General features: G+C 39.9%; 2 protein-coding genes across 2 annotated transcripts; one reads left to right on the top strand and one right to left on the bottom strand.

The window, feature by feature from the left end:
• Window positions 1–172: 172 nt before the first annotated feature.
• On the top strand, window positions 173–2,691 carry LOC103707453. Its single transcript, XM_008791950.4, has 4 exons — window positions 173–1,049; window positions 1,730–1,800; window positions 1,920–2,148; window positions 2,242–2,691. The coding sequence occupies exons 1-4, from the start codon at window positions 915–917 to the stop codon at window positions 2,434–2,436; spliced, it is 630 nt and encodes a 209-aa protein (XP_008790172.1). The 5' UTR covers window positions 173–914; the 3' UTR covers window positions 2,437–2,691.
• Window positions 2,692–4,692: 2,001 nt separating this feature from the next.
• LOC103707451 (zinc finger matrin-type protein 4-like) lies at window positions 4,693–15,020 on the bottom strand. Its single transcript, XM_008791949.3, has 3 exons — window positions 14,635–15,020; window positions 14,094–14,539; window positions 4,693–5,630 (listed from the first exon to the last, which is right to left on the bottom strand). Exons 2-3 carry the CDS (start codon window positions 14,211–14,213, stop codon window positions 5,037–5,039), a joined length of 714 nt encoding a protein of 237 aa, XP_008790171.2. The 5' UTR covers window positions 14,214–14,539; window positions 14,635–15,020; the 3' UTR covers window positions 4,693–5,036.
• Window positions 15,021–18,368: the final 3,348 nt, after the last annotated feature.

The following is an 18,368-nucleotide window of genomic DNA, read 5'->3' as shown; positions in this document are numbered from 1 at the left end:
TTGGTATATCATCAAGAGGAGAGGAGGAACTTTCTATGTGGGGCAAGAAAAGAATGAGAGGCTGCACCGATGCTCTCCCCTGTGCAAGAAAACCGAAAACTTTTAATAGAAGAGGGTATTTTAGTAAAGCTATAATCCATTAACATAATAAAAGTCCCATCCACCACCATCACGACAAGGGTCTACAAGGTACGAAGGCGAAGAGCTGCAGCATCAGAGAAGCAAGCTTCCACTTATCCCCTCCTCCGGTCTCACCCCAACCTACACCCCAATAGGGAAGAAACCATGAGAAGACCCAATCCCCCACCCTTGGCCGTGGATGGGAAGGAGACCTTGTCATCTCTCTCTACGTCTTTCTAGTGTCTTTGTGATGGCCCAAGTGGACCAGGATTTATGTGAGGAGAGAGAAAAAACAAAACAAAAGGGGGAGGTGCGGAGAAAAGGGGAAAGAAGGGGAGGAAGGAAAGGATAGGGGTCTTCATGGGTGTATCTTCCAACCAACCCATCCACATCTCTCCGCTCCTCCGGAAAACAAAAATAGAGAGAGAGAGAGAGAGACCAATGCCAGAAATGCCCCTCTGCAAGCCCAGGAAATCTACACCTCCATCAAAGCTTAAAAAAAAAAAAACCTCTCCTTGTTCTCCAATTCCGGATTTATATGGGCCTCTTTCGGGTTTTGTCTTGGTCAGACCTTCCACACACAGGGAAAGAGAGAAAGAAAGAGAAAACAAGGGGAAGGAACCTTCCCCTTTCTCGCTCTATCTCTCGCTGCCCGCCTTTATATCTCCATTATCTCATCACAATCTCTTATTGGCACCACCTCTCATAAAAGTCTTCTCCTCCGCCTTTTGTCTCTCCATCTTTCCTTTTTGCTTTCTCTGTTCTGGTTCGGGAGAGAAGGGGGTGAGGAGAAGATGATGAGGAAGGGGAGAAGGGTTCCTCTCGTGGAGTCGTCGCCGTCGTCTTCTTCGTACATGGCCGCTGGGGAGGAGGCCAGGGCCCGGTTCAAGTACCTGGGGTTGTTGCAGGAATATGAGGAGCTGGTAAAGGTGAGATCTTTTTTCTTCTTTGATTGATTAGATCTTTGGGTGTTGAGAGTTTCCCCGTGGACGAGATGCGTTTCTTGGGGTTCCTTTTTGTGGATTGCTTCTGATTTTCCTGATTTCTGGATATTTAGGGCTTATTTTCTTCCATGATTTGGGAGATCTAGGGTTGTTATTTTTGGTTTGAAATTGGTTCTTTTTGCTTATTATTCTTTTTTGATTTTAAGGGTCTAGGGTTTCTCTTTGGAGAGGGGTTTTTTCATATGTTTTCTTGGCTTTTAGGGATCTGGGGATGTTTCCTGCTTATTCTTGTTGATTTTATGGGTCCAGGTCGCTTGGATTGAGAGATCTAGGTTTTTATGATTCTTTTGTGGATGCGAGGGTTTGTTCGATATTTCCTTCCCTTCTGTTTCTAACTTTTAATTGGTTGGGTTATGTCTTAGGTTTTTTTGGCTAATTTTTGTTCAATTCGATTTTTATTCACTTTTTTCAAAGAATTTATTCACTTCTGTGGTGCCCCTTTTCCTTGAGCAGTAAAAGTTTTTTTTTAATATAAAAAGCCAGTCTTTTAATTTTTAATTTTTTTTGGTATCTCAATGGAAATTTTGTAATTTTTAAAAATTTATAAGATCTCTGAATAATTTGATTGCTCTTTTTCACAAACTAAATGTAATTTGTTTTCATAGGAAACTGAAGCAAAGAAGAAAAAATTGCAGCGGACCAAGCAGAAGAAACTCAGGCTCTTGGCTGAAGTCAAGTAATTTCTCTTCCCTCTATATCTCACCTTGCACACATTTATCTACCTCCCAATTTCCTAATTACATCTTAAGACTCTTCAAAAGTTCAAACTTTAATATTTTTAATTGGTTGTTTTAGATTCTTACGGAGAAAATACGGGAGTTTGTTAAAAAACCCTTCTCAGGCCACCCTATATAGACTCAAGAAGCAATCCCGCAAAATGCCGTCAACATCTGTTTGCATCTATGAACAGCCAAACCCAATTGTCGGAAGTGAAATACCTGCAAAAGATAGGAATCACAGAGTAGTGGAAGCTGCAGCTCCAAGCACTTCTACTGCAATTGATTTGAACCAGATCTCTTTACCGGTAATTGATTGGTTCCTCCTTTTATCAGAAACCTGAATGGATACACTTATGAAGGTTATTGAGGTTTGTTAACTTGGTATTTGTTAATTACAGAATGGTGAAGAAATGGAGGAGTTTCAGGTGGGGTGGGAGCCCCTGAAATTGGAGAAATCAAAGAGGAGTTCAACTGATGGCGAGGGAGGGGCTAATGATCTTAAGCTATCAATTTGTAGGGATGTTGGAAACAATTCAAACCGGGTGGGTAAGAGGAAAATTTCATGGCAAGATCAGGTAGCTCTCAGGGTTTGAAATTCTCTGCTATATCATGGGCGACAAAGTTAGTTCTTGTGCCTTTCCATCATCCGTCTCTTAAAAGGCACTTTTTATCAAATTTGGTTTGTAAAGGAGCAACTGAAGGGATATTTGTATTCCCATTATACATGAAACTTAATAGAGTTGCTGTAGAAATGATAGCATCTTCTCATTGACAACTACATTCTCCAACTATAGTTTGTGCAGAACCATTTATTCTTTACCATTTTATAAAAACAGGAGATTTTTTCAGGTGTTGGATGAAGATGTGGTTGGAAGAATCCGTGGCAAGATTGTAGTCAGTAACCTCGGGGAAAATTTGTGGAAATCATGATACTTTTGTTGGTTTGTGGTTTAGATAACCTGGCTTGATCGTTTGGTTTATAGATTGCTCTCTTTGGTTTATAGATTGCTCTCTTTGTTCCCATTGGGTTCAGATTTTCAGAATTATGGTATGGAAGTTTCGGACTATTTATGTGGCATTTTACCTTTGGCCACAGAATTTGTACTTCTTCGAACTGATTTATGGATACAATCTGAGACGTTATATTTTGTGTCAAAAAGCTGGGAGGGAGGCTTTACATGCTATGTGAATGTTCTGTTGGTGGTGCAGAGGCAATCTAGCTCAAGTTCTCTGTTTGCAATTTTTTTTTTGTTTCCATTCATTTTCATTCTCAGAATTGGGTCATCAAAGATTCAAAATGCATTTATCATATCATATCAGTCACAATTTAATTTGAAATTCTGCAGTACTAATCTATAGACCAAAACTGAAGAATCTCTCTACCCATGAGAGAGAGATTATGGTTTATATGGATGTTATCCTTTTTTAAGTCTTGGTAAAGGTTGCAGTGAAAAAGAAAAAAACAGAGAAATAAAAGATGCGATGCAGCCTGAATTCAATTTTACCTGTCCTAATTTTCAGACTCTTACAAAAATATTGTTTGATGAGACAACAATATTGGTTTTATAGAACAAAAATGCTGGAGCATTTCCTAGTTATTGTCTTTTGTAGATATTAGTTATTCAACTGCTCTAAGTTTTTTTTTTTAGTTTTACTTTTTTCTTCAATCTCTATTCTCTAATCGGAAGCAAGATTAACAAAACTGTGGAATGCATATGGATTGCTATGTTTGTTTCGAGAAACTAAAGGGCTTCTCCCGCCAATTCTAGTAGCTAAAATACTGACGATACGTACTGCATGTATTAGTGGCAAGCTTGCTTGCATGGTTGGCTGTGACGGGAGAAATCCACCTTCTTGGTCTTGTTCCATGGTTTAAAAAGTAGTAACATTCACCCTCAATTGCAAGTGGATGTTGTCAAACCAGAAAACTAATCTCTAATGGTGAAACCTAGTGATACATCACCATGCGGACTCTGAACTGTTCTATCTTTTAATTAAGACATTCTCAAATAAGCATGATAGGCTGCACGTAATTCTTGATTTAAGCTTTACTTCTGTCTTGACTTGGGTCTGCTTAGAGTCCTAGATTTCGGTGACGGATGGGTATGATAGGTAGAAATCTCCTCGCCGTGCGGAAAAGGCGTGCAAGCCCCCCTTCCCGGTCTAAATAAATAAAGCGAGACGTCGTCTCATTGGTTCAATTCCCTGCCAAGTGCTCCAGTGCACCCCCGAGTATTTGCCTCCTGATCAACGCCTTGCGCGTCAAAATTGACACAGGTGCTGCATTTGCAACGCGGGGAAAGAGAGAGAGATATTCATCAGTTGTCATGGCCTCTCTTTTTATGGCGATGCTCTTGGTGTGGATCAGTCACAGAGAAGCAAAAACAGTCAAGATCATCTTATACACGATGAAGCTTACCCGTCATCCCAGAATATATACCAAGAGATTGGGCATTGAGATAACCGAGATGCTTTGGCAAGGCCTGACTTCATTTTTTTAATTTTCTTTTTTAGAAAAGATAAGATCAGTGAAAAGATATATCTGACATACCATGTCGAACACCCTACAAAGCTTTCTTTATTTTTTTCTCTTTCTATTTTATTTGGGTAGAAAGTAACCATCAAACTGTTTCATTTACATAAACCACCAGTAAGAGATAATTCAGATTTGCATAACAACTCATGGTATGTACACCGGCTACCAAGATAGGCTGCACTGGGTTTCAACTTTACCCTGAACCACATCGAAGGCACCACATGGATATACTACGTACCACATGAACACCCCCCCCCCCCCCCCCTCTGGTTCTACGAATATACCATTTCATATGCCATCACCAAAGCAGCTCAAGAACACAACAATCTTGATTAATATTAGGCATACAGCAGCACATTTCCATTTGGCAGAGGCATCTGAAGCTTGTAAATTCTAAAGGTAAAATTAAACTTTATCATATGCTTTCACCAAAGCATCATCGCCCCAACTTGACAGAGGGCATTATGAAAGAGTTCTCAACCTAACATTATTCACCAAACGCCCATACCAGTTCTATACAGTGCCATCAAGGCTAGGCACTTGCATCTTACCTATGTCAGCAAGTCCGAAGAACTCGCTACCCTACTTGAATTAGGTTTTCCGTCTTACCGTCCTTTTGGCATTCACAGACAAAATCAGCAACTCTTGATCCTTCAATCATTGAGCTTCTGCCTTCTTATCTTCTTCCTCTACCTCCTCTCTCTTTGCTGTTTGATTTACTTTTACCTTCTTTCCAGCACTGGCCGGCATCCTGGGTTTGCCGTCCTTTTTCGACTCCTCAAGCTGGGCGATATGCTTCTTCCCACGTAGGTGACAGGCCAACATGACCTCACTGTTGCATTTCACCTTGCATAGGTCGCAGCGGTAGTTCTTCTTCTGAACCGTCTGTTGCTTCTTGTCTTCTCTTTGATTCTTCACAGGCCCATTGGTTGATGCACCCTCTGTTGGCAATGACTTGCCGGTTACCTTTGTCACAGATGTCGAGCCTACAGCTTTCTTGGTTCTTCTGAATTTGTTAGCACCAAGTGGTGCTTCTGTGGCTTTGGGTTTCTTGCCTTCAACTAGTGCTTCTAGATTGGCTTTGTGTTTTTTGCCTTCGAGGTGTTCATCCAGGCCCTGCTTGCTGGTGGCACTCACCTGACAGAGAGCACAACTCCATTCCTTATTGGATGGCCTAGGAAGTTCACTTCCTCCTGTAACAGCCACTGATTTCCTCTTCATTCCAGATAATTTTGGCTTTGACGGCGTAATCTGCAAAATGAACGCAAGACTGATCCCATGCATCACAGATGATGTATCATTTAATGAATGAAGCTACAATCCAATAAGAGGGAAAGAATGTTAAATTAAAGGGAGAATATAACAAATTGATTCTAATGGCTAATAAAATCATTAACATACAAATGATGAACAAATTTTACCAATTCTAGGGACAAGAAGAACGATACACTTAAATTGTCTAGGCCTCTGGAGAGCAATGTCTTCCTTCAACTTGAAATCTTTATTTATTTAGTTTTCAACATTTTTATTGAAATATTTCATTTTATCTAAATACTGTTGCGGAGCCCATCAAGCATGGCGTGGCATGAATCTAGGGCTGGAAATAGGCTCGGGCCGGGCTTCAGGCCAGGCCCGAACAATTTCAAACCAGGTTTGGGCTTAAATGTAAAGCCTATTTGTTTTTCGAACTGGGATCGAGTAGGTCATTGGCCCGGCCCGGACCCAACCCGAGCCTGAGCGCCGAACAAGGCCCGATTTCAAGCCCGAATCAATTTGTTTTTGTATGCTGTTATTTCGAAAGAATAAAGAGGAAGAAGAGAACAAATTAAAATGGTTTAGCTAAGAACAATGTATCATATATCATTTACTTGTGTTATAGGAGAGAGGTCAATGTTTAGCTAGCTCATTTACTTGTGAAGCAAGATTATGAAATATTAAACTTCAACGGGTTCAAGCTAGACCTATTTTTAACTCAAATGGATAATTCGGGCCAGCCCAATCGGCTTCAGGTCAGGTCTGGGCTCGGGTTGGGCTCGAGCCTGAATTTTCCAAAATTTTTCAGGCCAAAGCCTGGCCTGAAGTCCGAAAAAAAAATTCGGGCCAGGTTTGGGTAGGGGCATGACTCGGCCTAGCCCAGCCCACGTCCAGCCATAGGCATGATAGAGAACTTGCTCACCTGATGCATAACTGCTTATTCAATGTTATAAATGCCTAATACTAAAGTGAAAAGTAATTGGGGAAGTGATTATTTCCCTTCTTCTACAGAAGCATCTCTTCAGATGCTTTTCCTATAGTTTTAACAAATCTATGCAGCAAATATGTACAAAGGTATTGCAACTAAAGAATATCATGTAAACCTGAAGCATAACATTTTTACGATGTCTGTGTATTCCAAAATATACTGGCTAAAACACTCAGTAAGGCATTGATTGATCATGTTGATGTGATTGAGAAGTTATGCCTTTCATCATAAAACTAAATCCTTTGTTTAATCTGGGATGCAAAATGGCCACCAGAACTCCACGCCCAATTTGTGCTTCCCGATTAGTATCCAAATCAATAGTAGAATCTGTCCCTGGCTCCCAGAAAGCAAGTTAAGCTTAGTCTTGGCTCTAAAGAAGTTAATTATGAAACCATCTGAAAGAGTGTCTAGACTCTGGAGCTTTAATAATTAATATCTTGCCAGCCACTCACAGAATCCATATTGGCATAGTAAAATTTGATAGCCCCACAATAGAAACCAAGAAAGAGTTCAGCAGGCAGTCATGAAAAAACAGGAACATAACAAACATATCCCTAACAAAGTAAAACATTTTCGCTCTCCCAGCCAATTTTCTATCAAAACACAACACAACATAGCAGAAATATTAGGATCCTTCCTAGTGAATTAGCTGCATAATCTGATGACTCCTTCATATCACAAAAATAAGTGAGCTATGGAAAAAAAAATAATACCGATTTTGCCAGTGTCAACAAAAAAGTGGAATCAGAAACAAGTTTGACAGCACATTATAAACCGGACAACCGATCAGATACTGTATCTGTACTCCAGAACTCAATGACATGCCAGATTAGTGGAGTCACTATCACAGATTAGAATAGAAATTGGCAGAAGCAAAATGCACAGATGGGCCTCCATAATTGGTCCATCATTTGCATTAAGCCCTCGAAATAATTTATGATTCAAGTGCAAAAACCCGTGATTGGAGATTAGCATTGAATTTGAATGACCTTATCATCTGTACCAATAGTCATAAAATGTTTTCAAACTTTTAGAGCACATCTCGATATGTAAAACCATTTCCATATAGATAGGACAAGGCTTGTTGGTGATCTTAAGGTCTTTCTTGGATAGAAAATTTAAGGTTTAGAATGATATCTAAATATATAATTCCAATTCAAACCATAGCTTATTATTGCAAGAAAAACTTCAAAATGGTATTGAAAATTTAAAAACATGGAAATTTCGTAGTTCACTGAATAGGTTTGACAAGAATCAACCACTAACTTTAACTCACAAATGGGTATGACTAAGGAAACATCAACTAAGTAGCAGGTACATGCAAAGTACCTTCATCTGTTAACGTAAAAGACAAGAAATGAATGGACAGCTTTTCTTCTTATTATTACCTTTCCATTCCAGTCAGTCAGCTTGATTCTTAGGAAGAAATTAATAAGTGAGTGTGTTTTCCATGTGTACAACCGATCAACAAAAATCTAAGTTCAGTGATTGGCTAGTCAACCCTCAGCTTTTATCAAGGAAGCTTGAAACCTCAACCTAATTATATCAAAACTGATTACATTCATAAACAAAACCATATCAATCAACATCTTGATAAGTAGGATAATAGAGAAGTTTTCAGAAGTGAAGATTAAAAATCAAATAAAAATTCCGATAAAATATCTAACAAAGCATTGATTCCTAGATCATAATATTTTTCCCATAAAAATTCTCCTGACAGTGATATGCAAATCTATGACCTAGGATTACATGCTTATAGTTCACAATTTTCATGATTTCCGCTTTGCACATGAAACACCTCTTGAGTACTCATGCTACTTTAGATGAACAGAAGAGAAAAGATGATTGCAAAAAAGAGATTGGGAAAAGATACTCTATATACTTCAACAGGAAATACCATAATAGTTATATGACAATTTAAGCATTCCACATTTAGAAAATCATCAACCCCCCCTTCCTCCCCCCCTCCCCCCCCCCCCCCCTAAACACACACACACACAAAGAAGTTAGAAATCTCAAAGCAGTTATGCTAGACTAGCCTTTTCCTCCTTGGACTGGTTAGTATTCTAAAATTCTAAGATGCACGATGTCACAGGAAATAAAAGAAAAAAAACCAATATTAGACCTCATGCCAACCCCTCATAGCCCATTGCCAGCTGTCCCAATAAGAGCAATGGACATAATATCAAGTGTCCAAACATATGTGATCACCTTGCACTTTTATACAAGGGACTACTTTGCAGACACACTTAGTTTGGTCCAATCCACTCTGAGATTTAGTAATGTATACACTTACATTAATGCTAAGTTTGGATTGCAGAATAAGGGAAGGAATGGAATGGGGATTCTAGTTTTGGCTTCATTTCAATATTTTGCGCAACAAGTAACAAAATCACATTTCCTTGGAATCACCATTTCTTTAAATAGAGAGTTCTGATTCCACTCCTTTAAGTGATAGGAATATTCCTATGAAATGAGAATGAAGTTATTTTGGTATGAACTAATTATCAACAATTATGATATAAAATAAGAACGGATGATATATTTGGTGTGGACTAATTAGTGACATTTATGGTATAAAGTTTTAATGGATGATTAGTTAACATTTGAGATGAACAATGAAATGTAAAAATAATGACCATTATAACCGAATGATGACTGCTATTTAAAAGTCAGTTATGTTTGTATGTAATACTGTGGGAGGACTCAAAAACAATTATAACTGGTGTTCCAAAACATGGTTTTATTCCTAATCAAGGGTATAGTTTGAAAATTACTATAAACCAACTTCATTTGAAATATCACTAGCTACGTTCAATATTGGAATAGAACTCATTCCTTTTCCATGCACTGGTCTTCTGTTTCTCTAGTTTCCATTCCCATTCGCATTATAATTTCTTTTTCATTTCTGTGAAAAAAATACTGTAAGTGCAATTCTTTAAAATTTATGGGGCACTCGCATATATGCAAGCAGGTTCGATAACACATGCTTCTAGACTATCTAATTCCTAAGTGTATTTTTAACTCTTCCACAACTAACATAATTAGATATACCAATATTGTAAATTTCTTTGTCAGCCCAAGATGACATAATATCATTAAATTTTCAAAAGTTAAAATTTATATTAATCATTTCAATTACTTTTAGAAATTAGAAGTACTTTTATCAGTCGGATTCATAGACCATGACAAATGGCTGCACACCAACCATTTTTCAGCCATCTTAAATTCATTACAGAACACTACCCCTTATCAGTAAAACAAAGGATAATGAGCAAAGAAGGTGTTCCATTAGGAGAAGAGTCAGTTTTTCATGGCTGATGAGTAAGTTTTCCTCTTTTTTATTTGTTTGTCTTCTCATGTTGCTGGATAAATACTACATAAAACAACATATCCTGTTCAGTGACTTTCCCATATTGAGTTTAGAAGTACCACATGCTAAGTAAATAGAGTATCTTTTAATGTTCAGCATGTTTTCCTGTCATATCTATATGAAATGCATTTTGGTCAACCTGATGACGTGGAACAGTATTTCTTCTTTTCCTCTTTTCTTTCATCACAAATTTGCAATTATGAGAGGCTATAAACAGGTCAAGTCAATTATAGTTGAAACAAACCATATTAGAATTCAAAACTGGGTAATATGGCTGGGTAATGTTCGGATTCAATATAACTACAACACTGAATCCAATTCAAACAATATAACTCAATTTTTTCAGCGACTAGATCAACCTGAACATGATTATAATGATATGCCATAAACACAGAGATGAGCCCAATCAAGTTGGAGAAGACTGCAGAAAATTTGTTTGTGAACCCTACTTGAATGGTCACAAGATTTCTGCATGATACGAATTTGAAGGAAAACCATAGAAAAGCAAGGGTACAGACCAAAATGTAGTCAATAAAAATGTTAAAGAAACTAAAACCAGCCACCTGCTAACACCGGTTTATGACGAAATATTAATACTTCATCCTTCACACACATTGCTCACCATCAAGTTTAATAGCAATCAGGTCAATATGTCAACACATAAGGCATGCACACAGTTACTATAATAAAATAATTTTACTTAATCACCAAATAAACAATTTCACATGAACTTTAACTCTCTTTTTATAGCTTGTTACATATTTGTTGTGACAAAAAATGGGCACAGCTCAATTTAGATCAACTCTACAACTGTTAATTGTTTCTGCTATAGGAACAGTGAGATATATAATATTAGATTTAACAATAGAATCATAATGTTTGTGATTGGTGTAAAATGGCCACATACAGCAGCAACTGCAAATGGCTATCATGGTTGCAGCAGAGAGTTACAAAGCCCAAAAGATTATAAAAAACTTTTCTTAACAGACATGTTGCTATGGTATGGTGGTTGTTATTAATCGTTCTAACAACATCTAATAGAAAATGACATTGCTGTGATAAAACTTCTCATATCTGAAGTTCTTTGCTCAAATCTACCATTCTAACAACATAATTTAGCTTTCAATTATATAACTTCATTAAAAAAAATATTTTTGAATATTAAATAAACTCTTTTTTTTTTAAGAAAAAACATCAGGAATTTCATAACTCAAAATTAATATACTAATGTATGAGGCAAAACTCAGTTTCATTGGTAAAATTTCAAGCTGAGTCTGAAAGACCATGCCACAAGCATCTCAACAAGGTTATATTGGATATAATAGATACTGTAGATAGTAAATGGACATAGAATTACACCATTTTGACAGTGTTCTAAAATCATCTAACTAGTGGGACACTTTCATCATCATGGAAGAGCACACTTATTCAATGGATGCCAAAGGTCTTGTAGAAGGAAAATTTACTAATAGTAATGGATAAATTGGCTTTGTGATCTGTGGAAAACATTAAACTAAGAACTCACAATGATGGGCATTTTTGTAGATTATAGAAATTCATCATGGTATGTATTTAACAATATGGCTAGTTATAATAAAAGAGGTACAGGAGAGAGACAACCAATACAAGTTTTTGGGCGCATACTTATAAACAATTTGGATCTTTCCACAATCCCACCTTTTCACATTAGAATATCTAATCTGATTCAGGATTTCGATCTGAACTATTATCAGAATATCACCAAATCCAACTCATAGTCCAGAAGATAATGAGCAAAATGTATTTGTATAGGTGGCAGTATCAGTTTCTACAGCCTCATTGACTCCTCGAAAACAAAAAAAAAAGATATGTGCCCAATCTGTTGCTGAATTTAGAGAACAAATTCCACTCTGAAATCCAAGCACATAGTACAGAAATTGAATAATATCTAGTATCATAACATTACAATCATGTTAACCTGCGGACATTTATCTGATGAATTCCATTTCTATAAACCATTAAGCATGCAATCTAAAAGAGATAATTTACTTAGCTATATAGTCATTTTTCCATCTACATGCATCTTTGATGGTCAATAGGTTTTCTCAAAATTTTCGACGGGATCGGTCCAATGGCCCAATTTGAACAATGTAAAATCTGGCCCACAGTCCTGCCCATAGGCGTCCCTACTTGTCAAAGATGAAACTTGAGACCAAAGATGATTTATTGCTTTTGCTAATAAGAACATTAATGGAGGCAAGATAATGGTAGAAAGAGAAGACATCCCAACATTACTAGTTCCGTAAAAAAGAGAAAATAGATTTCCTACATTAAATAGACTTAAATAATGTCATATAAACTAGCATACATCGTCAACTATGCAAGGGTAAAATAAGTTTCCCGATAGCGACAGCTGACTGTTGCTTAAACTAAGAAATGCAGGTTTTGCACGAGACTCATCACAAGTACATATAGCTTAAACTGTAGCAAGAATCAAGAAATCGAATGTTTGGCTGATGCTGCCATCCTGCCACTATATTTTCTCAATCAAAGTGACAAGGTTGTCTATAGTCATAATAACCAAACATATCACACAGAAAAATATCACAAAAAAAGTCATGCACAAGTAAGAACATCGATGCCAGAATCAAGAGCAGGTGGAAGAGAGGGTAGGGGCATAAGCACAGGTAAGTGGATATTTCAAAAACACTTTAAGTAAGTGCTTAAAAAGTGGATGTGGGTTCAAGTTTACAGTGAGTTCTGGAAGCAGGTAAGCTATCTTACAGCTTCGTATTACTTCTCATCAACTGGTACTGCAAAGGCTGCCATACTGAAGACTAACAAAAAATTGCCTCATATATCTAGTGATTTTTTGAATAAGATTTTTAAGTTACTATGTCATTTCAACCAAACATGTTTTTCATTTCTCCAAAATACCAGCTGATACAATATCAATATATGGCTGAGATTTCAGTTTTTCATTCTACATTCTTAAATGGTTTTTAAACTTAATGCCTCCTTAAATGGGTTTTTAATCTTAATGCCTCATAAGTACACTTAATCCTGGATTTACCATATCTGTCAATATGTCTATATCTTGCTTCCTATATATTCGCCAAGATTCCGGGATATCCCGGCTCTTTCTCAACTTTGCTACACTTCCAACATAGCCAAGATAGACCAAGATCTCAATTCATCTAAGTATCGGAACAAATTAAAATGACCGACCTATCCGTCTTTTGGTTGAAAAAAAAAAAACTTGCTACCAGAATGTGGACAAACGTGCATGCAGAATCATCCTTCAAAATGCTTCTTTAAAAGCTGCTTTCATAGGCAAAATAAATGCCAGCATCCTGTGACATTATATCTATTATACATTAAATAGAGACAATTTTGAATTTTAGGAATCCTCCCAATTCTTATTCTCTGGATACCCTAGAATCCACTAAGGATTTCCAGTCTTTACAACAGAGTTTCCTTTTCTTTTATTCTAATATTAATGACAGATTCAATCAGATCTGCTTTGTTGTCCAACAAGGTTCACATATTGGGTCTTATCTGACACAGCCTTTCTATAATACTACTCTTTATGCACTGGCTAAAGAGCCATGGAGACTAACTAAAAAGGCACATATCTTCTCTGGTCAACTAATATCCAAATAAATAGCAGCCATTCCATAAATACCTTTGAAGGTCCCAGCTATGATAAGTAAGTCTAGTTTTGTCCATATTCAAAAAAAAACTACAGTTGATTTATTTTATAAACAGCATATAAACACAAAGAATGATTATGTTTTTGCGTAGAATCGACAAATCTACCATATCATAAACATAGTGTGTATTTTTTGGTTGTTTATGCTTTTTTTGAAAAGATGAGCTATGACTAATTATTTATTTCAGTTTCTTGTGAATTGAACATGGTAGAGTACTAATGCTAAAAGTTAAAAGAATCATAAAAGACAAGGGAGGGTTTTGAATTCCGATGAATGTTCTCGCAGTAAGGAAGCAAAGATTTAGCATGAAATGTAGTGGCTAAAGCAGCTCAAGAAATCGTCAAAAAGTATAGAATCACAAACAATATAAGGAAAAGTACAAGGAGTAAGCGAGTACAGGTTTGCACCTGTCTAAAGTGCGACACCTCAGGCTGTTGCTGAGGCAGAAGCAGCTTCCTTCTCACCACCGGTTTGGGAGGAAGTGATGGAGGAGGTGACCACTCATGAACCCTATCTTCTGGAGACATATGGCACCCGAGGGGCCCCGAACCTGTCCACAATTCTAGCTTCTAGACCAATCTGCATTCCACGCTCTAATCCCGCCTCAGGGTGCACCCGGGCCCCCGCCACCGAGGAGTACCTCTCCGGCTGAAGCCGTCTCACGGCCATCGCGCGCTCGAGTTCCAACTCCCTCCTCACTTCTTCCTCCAAGATTCTCCTTCGAGCGATGTCTCTCGCGATGAGCTCTCCCGGATCCGCTCCTTCTGGAGCTCTCGCTGCAGGGCTTCTCTGGATGTGATCGGCTGCATAAAATCGCCCCTTCTGATGTCTCCCCCAACGTCAATGTAGCCCGCTGATCAAGAAACACAGATCAAGAACCGAATTTTACTTCTTGATCAAGACAACAAGCATCAAAACGATCGAAAAAAACGAGACTTTTCCCCTCACCGCGCAATGCCTGCTCCGTGAAATAGCTATTCGTGGTGGTGGAGGCGGAGGAGGAGGTGGAGGAGAAGAGCAAGGGATTGGAGTCTTCGGCTGCTCGATATCCATAATCCATGGGAACAGAGGCGGAGGACGTCCGCGAAGGAGCGACGGATAGGGTTAGGGTTTGGGAGAGAAGAGAAGGAAAGGAGAGCTCGGTGTCGGAGGAGTGGGGAAAACCCTAGCCCTCAAACTCGAAGGAAAGGGAAGGGCAACGACTTCGAGGAATGGGAGGGCAAGGAGGGCTCCATGGAATAGACAACTGGGAGTGAATAGGGCGGAAGACGGCAACGGGCGGGAGGGAGATATGCGAGCGACGCTCAAGGAGCAATTGGTAATTAAACTTTAGAACGAGGGTTTGGCTGGAATTGTCACACTGGCTGAACAGAAAGGAGGACTTGCCCTGTTTGGGGGAGCTTTTGGAGGCTAAAAAGAATTTTTTGGCCCTCCAAAAATACTTTTAGATAAAAAATAGTATTTGATAAAACTTTCAGAAAGCTGTTTCAGTTTTTGCGGGAAGCTGAAAACAACTTTTGGGGAGAAGCTCTAATTTGGAGCTTTCGAAAACGCTGTTTTCAGTTTTGTCGGGAAACTATTTTTTGGAACCAAAATACCCCATTTAAATCTCACTTTTTCCTCCTAAAACCCTCATCTCATCTCTTCCTCTCTCACCCATCCCCTCCCTCTCCCTCTCTATCTTCTTCTTCCTCTCAACGCCGTCGCCTCTGTTCCTTCTTCTTCTTCTTCTTTTTTTTTCTTTTCTTTTTTTGTTTTGGGAGCTCGTGGTTGCCACGGTGGTAGCCACCATGTCGGCCACCACTCATGGCCGGCGACCCCTCTATATTTCAATGAAATAAAATAATAAATAAATAAATAAATAAATAAATAAATAAATAAAAAGAAAAATAATGAGTGAGTGGCAAATAATTGATCTAAATAAAATAAATAAATAAATAAAAATATTAGTAATTTATTTAACCAATTTTATCGCCTAGCTAGAAAATTTGTTAGAGAGAAAATGATCATTAGAAGGATGAAAATTAATTTACACTAATAATTATAATATTTTATATATTTATTATTGTATTATACTATAAATTAATATTATATTACATTATATCATAATACATTGGTATGTTATGTTAATAATTTATATTATATTAAATTATATTCTATATACATAATGTTATAGTACTATATTATAATATATTATATTACATTACATTAATATTAAATTTATGTATAATACATATTATATTTTATTATACTCTGTTGTATAATACTGGTAATGTCCTTTATGGTCATTTCACACAAAAGTACTTTCTTAGTTTGTTTACTAAATACATGTTAAAGTGCCACAGCACTTTAGAAATGTAGTTACCAAACAGCAACAACTTTTTATAAACGCTTTGCTTCAGACAGCTCTACTTCCAAAAGCTCTACTACTAACAGCTCCCCCAAACAGGGCCTTAGCCCGTTTGGCTAAGCTTTTGGTGGGTTAGAAAATATTCATAATAAAATATTATAATTATAGAAAATGTTTCTTTATATTATAAAAATCTGTAGGAGTTTCAACAAAGAAAATAAGAAACCCTAAATTTAATTCCTAAAAATATTATATTTAATAAAATATTAATATATCATGATAATAATTATAATATGTTATACCTTTTGTTGCTGGTGGTCCAAACCGGAAACGATTGGCACAGCGGTGTGAACGGGGTTCCGTTTGGGTTGCTTGGTTGGTGTTGATTGCGCTCCACTTTCCACCGGGAAACCTGCAAGCAAGCCTCGCACCACCACTGGGGTAGTGGGGGCCCTCACATCATTCAGAGGAGATTGGAGGAAAGGAGAATAATAGTAGCAAGTAAGAGAATGCACTGGAAGTTCTTGCTTTACCTCCCCCTTCTCCCCCCAGCCGCATATATACCAGCTGGGGGGTCCTTTGGGGGGTTGGTCATCGTGTGGCACGATGGAGTTGCCACTGACATGGCCGTTACAGGGCGTCGTGGGGTAGCGCTGGGTACGGCCATGACAGGGCGTAGTGGAGCTCCGCTTTGTACGGCTGTTACAGGAGATCGTGGAGCAGCGCCGGATACGACCGTTGCAGGGAGTAGTGGAGCAGAGGGTCGCGGCGTGCTTCAGGGGAACAGCCTGTCGTTGTCGAGAGATTGCCGACTCGGGGTCGGACTGCTGGATCAAGGGGCAGCCGACTCGGGGTCGGGCTGCGAAGCCGAAGATATCCGACTCGGGGTCGGACTGCTGGATCAAGGGGCAGCCGACTCGGGGTCGGGCTGCGAAGCCGAAGATATCCGACTCGGGGTCGGGTTACTGGATCAAGGGCAGCCGACTCGGGGTCGGGCTGCGGAGCCGAAGATGTCCGACTCGGGGTCGGATTGCTGGATCAAGGGGCAGCCGACTCGGGGTCGGGCTGCGGAGCCGAAGATGTCCGACTCGGGGTCGGATTGCTGGATCAAGGGGCTGCCGTAGTCTTCCTGGGCGCGCGTGCCGGTCACGTGGGGCATGGTGGCTAAGTTCCCCCGTAACAGTAGCCCCCCACTTCCGAGCCTGGAACCAGAAGGGGAACGGGTGAAGGGAGTGATGCTTCGAGATTGCCGCCATCCCTCGGAGAGGCGCGCGCGCTTCGAGCTCCCCGCCCTTCTTTATGGCGTATGGCGGTTGTTGCTGACCTGGCAGTCTGAGGATTTCGGCGGACATCCTTCCTTAATGGCGTCGATTCGCCTTTGGGGCGCGAGCGACCCTTCGGCAGCCAGGCGTCCTCTGGCGTCACCGAGGCGTCACCCACCTTTCCGCCTATTTAACCGGGGGCCCTCCTCCGTCCGCCTTTCTCTTTACAGACATCTTCGAGTTTCTCCTTTGCGCTGCCGTCATTGCCGTCGGACTGTTCGCTTGCTCCTCCTTTGACGCTCTCGGAGCCGTTCTTCCTTCTCTTCCGGTGAGTTGCCCCATTCTTCAATTTAAGGCTCTCCATACTTTCTCCTTTTGTATTAGTGTACTCCAGTCGTTCCGGTCCTTTCCCCCTTCTTGACCCCGTCCTGACCGTAGATTCACTGGCCATTAGGGATGGGCGAAGTGAGAGCAGACCGCATTAAGTCGGAGCTGGTCGCCGAAGACCTAGATAGGTTCGTGGCTCGATACCACCTTCCCGAGGCCTGCAATGTTACGCTCCCGGGGCCTGAGGAGAGGATGTCCCATCCTCCTCCAGGGAAGGTTGCCATCAATGAGGGCATTCTTCAGGCCGGGTTCCGCTTTCCCCCCTCGGACTTAGTCGTTCAGGTGCTTCGGGGTTTAAGAGTGGCGCCGACGCAACTGGTGCCGAACTCATGGCGCGCCCTGACGGCCTTTCAGGTTCTCTGCCGCATGCACGAGGTTCCCGCCACCCTGAATGTCTTTTGGGAATGCTACGGCCTGAGCGGCCACCCCCAGGACAAAGGGTGGTGGTGCTTTGCGGCGCGGCGAGGGTGCGGCCTCGTCAAGGAGGCTCCTACCTCCATTCACGGCTGGAAGGGCGCTTCTTTTTCGTTGACGCAGATCCCTCTTGGGGAATCAGGGCAACCTGGGAGACGCCGATGAAGTCCCCGATTGGCCTATCGAGGTTGTCGAGGGAGGAATCCGATGGCGTCGCCGTCTTGAAGGGGTTGGTTGCCGAGGGCCGGCTCCCCCGGTGGCTCGCCTTA

Source organism: Phoenix dactylifera, unplaced genomic scaffold, assembly GCF_009389715.1.
Source record: "Phoenix dactylifera cultivar Barhee BC4 unplaced genomic scaffold, palm_55x_up_171113_PBpolish2nd_filt_p 000488F, whole genome shotgun sequence".
NCBI lineage: Eukaryota > Viridiplantae > Streptophyta > Magnoliopsida > Arecales > Arecaceae > Phoenix > Phoenix dactylifera.
This window is presented reverse-complemented; position numbering and strand designations above follow the sequence as displayed.

What these genes read in the sequence shown, in the direction of transcription:
- LOC103707451 (XM_008791949.3), bottom strand. Translation starts at nt 14,213, where the DNA reads ATGTCTCCAGAAGATAGGGTTCATGAGTGGTCACCTCCTCCATCACTT. An exon ending in AGGTGTCGCACTTTAGACAG is followed by an intron (nt 5,631 to 14,093) that starts GTGCAAACCTGT and finishes TTCATTTTGCAG; the next exon opens with ATTACGCCGTCAAAGCCAAA.
- LOC103707453 (XM_008791950.4), top strand. Translation starts at nt 915, where the DNA reads ATGATGAGGAAGGGGAGAAGGGTTCCTCTCGTGGAGTCGTCGCCGTCG. An exon ending in AGGCTCTTGGCTGAAGTCAA is followed by an intron (nt 1,801 to 1,919) that starts GTAATTTCTCTT and finishes TGGTTGTTTTAG; the next exon opens with ATTCTTACGGAGAAAATACG. An exon ending in TGAACCAGATCTCTTTACCG is followed by an intron (nt 2,149 to 2,241) that starts GTAATTGATTGG and finishes TGTTAATTACAG; the next exon opens with AATGGTGAAGAAATGGAGGA.